An 8,500-nucleotide genomic window follows, 5' to 3' on the forward strand; every position below is an offset into this window, starting at 1 on the left:
GCTTTGCTTCTAGTTCTCAGCCCACCATCATGGAATGTTAATAATGCCGAGTGTCACACGCTTCAGAGAACGATTGAAATAAAATAAAAGACAATCGAAATAAAATTCGACGATGGTGCGCTGAGAACTAGAAGCAAAGTGGTTTATACTTGCTGCTTTGCTTCTGGTTCTCAGCCCACCATCGTGGAATTTTAATAATGCCGACTGTCACACGCTTCAGAGAACGATTGAAATAAAATAAAAAGACAATCGAAATAAAATTCGACGATGGTGCGCTGAGAACTAGAAGCAAAGTGGTTTATACTTGCTACTTTGCTTCTAGTTCTCAACCCACCATCATGGAATTTTAATAATGCCGACTGTCACACGCTGCAGAGATCGATTGAAACGAAATAGAGAGACAATCGAAATAAAATTCGACGATGGTGCGCTGAGAACTATAAGCGAAGCAGTTACTAAAAGCAAGGTAGCAAATAACTACTTCGCTTCTAGTTCTCGGCGCACCATCGCCGAATTTTATTGCGATTGTCTCTTTATTTTATTTCAATCGCTCTCTGAAGCGTGTGACAGTCGACATTATTGCATGAAACACTACATATATATTCAGCGATAAACGAGAATGAATAAACGCGGGGGCGGAAAAAATTATTTCTTGTACGTGTTGATTTCCCGTATTACGTCGGTCGATGATGCTGCGGCACCTGTTAAGCGTCTCTCGGGACAAATTGGGCTCGAGGAGGATGAAATCGGGATACGCCGGCCAGGTATATCGCGAGATAGATAAGGCACAGGGATTCCTCGCGATATACAAGCGACTTACAAACACCCGGCGCGTGTATTTTCCGGCGAGTCGAGTCGCGCGGTGGCTTGTGAGGCTTAGGTGGGCAAGGAAAAGGAAGAAAGAGAGAAAGAGAGAGAGAAAGCCGGGGTTTTTCACAGGGAATACATCGCGGCGCGTATTTCTCGCATTGAGGAGCGGCCAACTGCGTCTCGTAATCTCATCACAATATCGCGACGAAGTGTCGAAGCGGGATAAAACCGCGCACACGCGCGCGCGGCTTGTCCCCGCAGTGTTTTTGTCGTCGCTCCGCGATCAAACTTTCCAGATGAAGAGTGAAATTCGTTAATTCATCCTTCCCCCGCCCTCGGCTGTCGCGATATCCTCCGTGGAGTATCTCGGAACACGGTTTGTGGGGGGGAAAAAACAAAACCGTTGGAAATGGTACCTGGTCCGAAATCCGCAATCCGCTCTTCACACCGCACTTGTCCTATTTTTATGAAAAATCCGTCATTTATAGCTGCGAGGGCTGTTCAGTCGGAACAGCTCCTGTTTCACAGTTGAGATATACCGTTCTCCAACGTCAGTTCGAATGACTCCCGGAACGAGTGGAAGATGGAAGAAAACTTCCGCTTACGATGAGTGAGGAGGTCGTCCCGATAGGAAAGTTTCCCTTCAATTTTTTAAATCTCGCGGTAGGTGTCCGAGAAAAGTGTCTGTATCCGCTTGGAAACTTGAAAAAGCTGCGCGCTTTTCGTATCGAATCCTCGAAGAAGCCCACGGTTTTCGTACGCCGAATCCTATTTTATACTTTAGCAAAAATCCGTCGACTTTTCGCGCGGGACAATTTGCGAAAAATGCCCTGTGCGTGCTGTTAAATCCGCAGAGACTCAATGAGTAGTCGTCACTGGTCTTGCTCAATATATTCGATTAAGTCATGGTGGAACCAACAGACGATGCCTATTAATTTAGCGGAAACCCCCGCTGTCTCATATTAGGAGTCTGTCTCATAACGGGGGGCTTTCCTCTACTTATAACTGCAAATCAGTGACTATTCGCTGTTTTCACTGATAATCCACTTGATTGACTTTTAGAGAGTGTAGGGACAGTAACTCTCTACTCATTGTTAAATTTAACAGTGCGCACCTCGCGATCTCCCCTCTTTGAAAAATTTGCCCATTACCGACAATTTGACGAACGAATGTAAACGGGAAAAATATTTTCCGGAAAAAAGGCCGGGCCGCGAGGAGGGAAAATGTCGGAAGCTCTTTATTAGATTTCAAAGGCGTCCGAATTGATCCCCAAGAAATAATTCCCGTGTGGGACCGCGCGCCATTGTCGACGCAGAAGACGACGGAAGAGTGCCTGAATATCCTCTCCGTCTGGACGGTGGTCGTGTCCGCTCGGCGTCACGTAATGCGACATCACAAAATCTGCTTACTGATTCGCGAATGCTTCAACGCAAAGACGTCTTTCGATTCTCAGCTTACGGCGAGAGGAGGAAGGGGATAGAAAATATGGGAGAGGGAGAAGGAAAGAGAGAGGAGAGAGTGCGTGTATGTGTGTGTGTCGAGCTTTTGGAGACACGTTACGCAGTCACCTACATTTCCATGTACGTGTCTTCACGCAGCTTGCACGACGGATGCAATGGAATGCTTGTTTCTTGACCAAAAATACGTTGCGATAATGCCGCGTAGAATGCTGTATGAAATCCGTCCTCTAAAATTCGGGATTTGAATGTATATTGTCAAGTTGAATGGAAAATGTCTCGAGGCAATATTGAGACAATTGTACCAGCGTTGAGATTTTGGTACATTCGCAGAACGTCTAACAACTCATCTACCTACACAGCACAGAAAGATTGCAGGAAGATTGCAGAAATGTTACATTGTAATATTGCAATATTGCAGCAACGTTGCGCAACATTGCTGCAACGTTTCTGGAGGATTGCAGCAACGTTGAAATGTCCGCCCTCAGAGAGATTTGCAGTGCAACATTATAGCAATGTTGCGGCGCAATATTTTTGGAATAATTTCTCGTTGTTGTACATAAGCAGAGAATTTACTAATTACATATGCATCCGGGCCTTTTTCAATACACAGCAAGCTATTGCGAAGCAACCTAAAGAAATTATGTCGCTTTGCAATAGATGGAGATTGCGAGCAACACCGCACTGATCAAGTACTTAATAATTCGCGCATTATTGATATCAACGAAAATAACATTATAAAATTATCGTAATTAGAAAATTTTTTAAATAGAAAATACAGTATTTTTATTATTTTTGAAACATTGCTGCAATATTGCTATCGAAAGTTTGCAATTTTATATCCCTGCAATGTCTCTGCAAGATTGCAACGTTTCTGCAATGTAACTGCAACCATCTGTGCTGTATGGGTAACTGCCCGTTTCGCTTGTAGATTTTGACATAATGAACCCCGCGATGAGGCCAGTTTATTTTCAGGTATTTAAAATCCGAGGATCTTCAAAAAATTCTGATGCTTTCAAACATTTCAGAGCAACAACGTGAATTATTAAATCAGTTAAATTAAATTGACTGACTGGATTATAAAAAGAAAACGATACTTGTCGAAGCTAATTCAATTCCGTCACGTTGAAGAATTCAAGTTCGTTGCCTGATTAAAATTGATAAAGGACGACGGGAGTCGCCTGATTTACATGATTGTTCCAGGACAAGTTGGAAGACACGTGTGCGCGCGCCACCGTTAGTCAACGGCGGAAAACCGAAATTTGCAGATTTGCGGGAGCGACGGGAGCTTACGGAAGGCTGAGAATCCTTGGAAGTGGTGCTCGGCGATGGACTGATGGTTCGGCAGGACGTGAAGATGCGGCGGCAGCGTGGGCGGATGCGCGAGCTGCGTGAGATGAAGGGTCTGACCGGGTCCCCGCGGTAGAAGTCCGTGCAGGAAAGGCAGTCTCACACCCGTGAGCACCGAGTCCCTCTTCGTTTCCTTGCTCTCGAATATTTTGCTATTCGCGACGTCGTTCGGTACTTTTTCGAGGTCCTTGGCGTGTGGCACCTTGCAGGGATAGAACAGTTAAATGCGGATCCTCGAGTTTCATCATCTTGAAGAAATTTCTCCAAGTCTCGAAAACTTCTTTAAAGACTCGAGAAGAATTTAACAAAATTGAGAGACGAGAGAGATCTATTTTTACGCTGTTTCTTAAAACTATTGCGTTACGATAATCCCGTCGCGATTTTATCTTCCAATTTTCCAGTTACATTTAGTACACGGGGAGAAGTTTCTTTTAAAGTTTATCCTGAAAGTTAATCGTGGGACGCCACGATATTTCAAAGAGTTTTATAAGAATTTTTTAAAATTTTACCGTACAATTTACTAGTACAATTTTCCTAGTAGAATGTATGGTAAAATTTCAAAGACTCTTATAAAGATCTTCTAAACGCCATGTTGTCCCGCGATCATATGATTTTCAAGATAAATTCCAAGAGAAAACTCTCTCCGCGTAGGGAGAAGAAAGTAGATAAGGATGGAATAGCAGAAAATAAGGACATACAGAAAGTACGGTGGGATATTTTTAGGTACAGTTAATTGCGCGTAGGGCAAACGGTACGGAAGGTACGAGTGTGTTAAGGTGAGATTGTTAAGTTCCGCTTCTTGGTAATAAGTTGAAGCGAATAAAATCACTATTTAATATCAGTGGGGAGAAGAATCTACTTACCGGCAACATTTTGCGCGATTCAGGTGAATCGGGAAGTCCGTGCGATGCTTTCTCCATGATCTCCGGCGAGGAATCCGAGCTCTCTCGCGCGTGATCTTCATCCTCGTCATCCTCCGTTCTCTTCGTCGCCTCTAAATGGCCGTAAAGCCGCGCGAAGAAACGCCGCGGCGAGGACGGCCTTCTCGTCTTCTTCGCAGACATTTAACGGGCTTACGAGTCGCACCGCCGATGGTTCATACGACGTCTCGCGAGAGACTTCCGAATATTTCTTCTGGGTGAGGCAGGATGATCTAGAAGGAGCCTCTGTCACTCCCTAAAGGCGCAATTCTTTCCAAATAAATAAGCGACTAAATAAAAATGTTCTTCTTTTATGAAAGAACCTCGGAAGTTCCACGTTGATCTTTACGTCTATACAAGACGACAAACGGATCTTGAGTATTCTTTTCAAAAAGGATTCAGGATTCCTCCCGTCCAAATGTCGTCGGATTTAACTCCAGTGTAGAAAACCGTTCCGCCGATGTTTCCGAAACGCGTTCGTAAAAACCGTAACTCGAAATCGCTCCAATTTCTAAAACGCGGCGTCTCACAGTTTTACAAGTCGAAATTTCCAATCCCTCGAGAGTCTCGAAACCCGTCGTATGCAATTCACTCTTTTCCAGTCCTTTTAATCCCCGACACGCCTCCTTATTAAATCCGACCGGGGTTCATTTTCACTCGACGTCGCAGCGTCCCGGGAGTCAACTTCCGGTGACAACTTCACAAGACTACCGCTCGCCGTCCGGTCGTAGCCGAAGTTGTCCCGCGAGATTCTTTGGGAAATTCTTTCGCACTGTACGCGGAGGGCGATCCGCCGCGAGGCCGAGGACCAGAAGAGCGACGGACCGCGCGAGCTGGCGGACGTTTCAGTTTCTGCGGGGTGGCACGCGCGTCTGAATCACCTGGCTGTCCTCCATTCTCTCACCTCGTGCTGACTAGAAGCGCGGAGCCCGTTCCGGTAGGGGGATACTCCCTTCCCATCCGGAGATATCACTCCACCCTCGGCCACCTTCCCTCGCCCCCGCACGGCGCTGCACCGCCCCTATGCGAAATCGCACGTGCGGCCGCATTTGTGCGGCCGAAAGTTTCGCTTCCTGCGAACGGATAAACACGCGATACCCCTTGGGATATCCCGGAATTGATCTCGTCCCGGCCCCGGTCTCCTTCGAGTGTCGCCAAGCGTTTGCAAGGATCATCCAAGGATCCTTCGCCGGGCGCGAAGATTACCGAGACGCGACTGGTGTAATGAGATTCAACCGTGAATTCTTAACGTTACATTTCTCGGGAATATACGCGCGTGTATATATTCAATGTAACAAACGTTAGGATAAACTATAGTCTTTCTGGAATGTTATTTGAAATTGCCGTTTGGAACACTGCGACGAAATTGTTTCAACGAGTATCAAATTTATTAATTTTATAAATTAAATAAACTATTAAATTTAAGAGGTCCCGCGAATCTCGTGCTCGATCGTTTGGATATAACATTTTAATATCAAAATTAAGAAAATATCTAGTTCGTATGAATATCCATTTTAGTGGGCGCCATTTCTTTTGCAGAGAAGATAAAAATGTTTCTTCTTCTAAGAAAATATATTCAAATAATTAAATTATATAATTCTTGGTCGGATGGCTTATGCTTGGCGTCTTTTTGATTGCCTCTTTTAAAGTCACCACACGCGTACGAAGTCATTTTACCGTTTGGAGTTTCCAAGGCTAGGCCTCGTCTTAAAATTGATGAATTGTTCAATGATCCCAGTGAGAAATAATTCGTCAATGTTGTATCGTTTCGACATCGACCGACGAGTCATTTCTCGCTGGGTTTCCTTCGTTCTAATAAATTAATTATTAGAGGAAAGTCCTCTATTATGAGATAGCAAGTTTTCAACACCCAAATTCTATCGCAAATCTTTTTTTCGTAGCGATTACACGATCTAACGATCAATTTTTCACTAAACGGATTTCGCTCCAAGGACAATATAAATTCATGGTGGAACCAACAGATGATGCCTATTAATTTAGCAGAAACCCCGCTATCCCATATTAGAATCCTGTCTTATAACAGAAGACTTTTATAAATACAACAAATATAGAGGAAACTCTATATTTGTTGTATTTATGGAAGTGCAATTTTTCTTCTTCTGAAGTTGAATTTCTGGCAAATGTGAACCTTTCGCTCGAATAAATAATAAACATCTGCGTGACTCTACGATCTCAAATACATCTCGATTTTTGAGATAAAGAAAAATGGTTTTACAAATATCATATACGCACTTATCGCGTCATGAAGCAGCGTGAATTCGCAATGTGATAAAAGGGTGGTAAATTTTTGGGAAAACAACGAAGGTGCAGAACGCAAGTTATTATACTTTAATAATCGCGAATACCAACCATGCGTCGCTCCGCGAGGAAATGAAAGGGGGGTTTTCGCGAATAGAAATGAAAAAAGAATCGCGCGCGGTTTAGCGTGAACAGCGAGATTGCTGTGAGTTCATTCTATTCTCAATTTTCTTGCAATGAAACGACGCCGATGGCCCCCGATTATTATTACTCGTTCGCATTCAAATGTTTCCCCTTCAATTCCAATCTTTCACCGAAGTATTATTCTCCGCCGTCTCCGTTTCTAATACAGATGTTATATTATTCAAGCGGCGAGCGGTGAATCCAATTGCGGCAGGTCGTAAACTCGTTTTATACAAAATGTGCACAGTAAAAAATAAAATGTCAACGTTAACATTTTGTCGCACGTCCCAAAAAGTTCGCTCTGAAGTTTGAGTTAAAATAATATTCATCGCGCATGTTACTTTTTGACAAGTATATAAATGTTAATTAATTAATACTATACTTAAAATTTATGTTTATGCTCTTTTAACCTTAAATGTGATGTAATAAAAACCGACACAGGATAAGTAAACTGCACGAATAGTAACAAATTAGAATAGTTGAGATAATTTTCAAGAAAAGATATTAACATGTTTTGGTTAATTTTGTGAAATAGTGGAAAAGAACTCAAAATAACATTCAATTTTTTAATGACACCTAAAGTGTCAAGTTATATTGAGATAAGAATCAAATCTTGGTGTCGCAAGAAAATTTCAACACACGATCTTTTGCTGCGTAATATTCGCGATATTTTGTTAGCAGAGAATGTCGTATTTTAATTGCATTTTTTTTGTACAACGTTGTCAACGTTGAAGATTTTTTACAGACACGAAGTGATAAAGAATATGAGAGCCAAGACGGACGTTAGTGCCCAAATGATTTTAATCTCTAAATTCACTGCGAAAAATTTACCTCAGCCAAGGTCTTTCGCCGTGTCCGTTGCTTTTTCCGACGTTTCGGTCAATTAAAAATAAATGATTTCGCAAAAATGCGAGGCATTCATAATTTTTAAATCGCAAAAATTTAGAAAAGGATTTTTCTCCAAAACGAGGCTCAAAGAGTCAAATGGATAATAAAACTGTTTCATTCAGCTAATAGCACGCTCGATTCGGGTGTACATTGAAATTTTTATTTTTAATCTGCTTGCTCGCTGTAATTTATCATTGAATTCAGATTTAACGGTCTGCAAAAACGCGAAATGTTGTTGTCAATTGAAAATTATTTTTAGATACCCGGCAACGCAGCGCGTCATTATTATTTCCTTTCAGCTTCGTTTCGCGTATAATATTTCCAATATTCACTCCCGATATTATCTCTCAATTATCTTTAATTCGCGTTTTACACGCCCGGCACCCGCCATTCTATACTCCTCAAAAGATCAAGCGAGATCAAGCAGCGGCAGGACGGAAACAACGACAGCGACAACGTGCGACAACGATCGCTTCCGCAAAGCCGTCCCCGGCTATTAACCGCTCGGCGGCTAAAAAACTTGGGCAACGCTCTCGGCGGCGTCCCAGCGTCATCATGGATCCCCTTTCCCCCCTCACCGTTCCCATCTGCCCCGTACCACCCCTTTCGGTTTCCCGGATGATCTGATTGTTT

General features: G+C 43.0%; 1 protein-coding gene across 1 annotated transcript in view; it reads right to left on the reverse strand.

The window, feature by feature from the left end:
* LOC105558731 (homeobox protein rough) overlaps positions 1–4,681 on the reverse strand; it is a 13,705-nt gene extending 9,024 nt beyond the window's left edge. Inside the window, exons 1-2 of the mRNA XM_012006588.1 lie at positions 4,481–4,681; positions 3,561–3,819 (exon numbers count right to left, since the gene is read on the reverse strand). Coding sequence (XP_011861978.1) covers positions 3,561–3,819; positions 4,481–4,681 — 460 coding nt within the window. The remainder of the gene's footprint in view (positions 1–3,560; positions 3,820–4,480) is intronic.
* Positions 4,682–8,500: the final 3,819 nt, after the last annotated feature.

The sequence above is a fragment of the Vollenhovia emeryi genome, unplaced genomic scaffold, assembly GCF_000949405.1.
Source record: "Vollenhovia emeryi isolate VEMERY1.0 unplaced genomic scaffold, V.emery_V1.0 DF939317.1, whole genome shotgun sequence".
In the NCBI taxonomy this organism is placed as follows: domain Eukaryota; kingdom Metazoa; phylum Arthropoda; class Insecta; order Hymenoptera; family Formicidae; genus Vollenhovia; species Vollenhovia emeryi.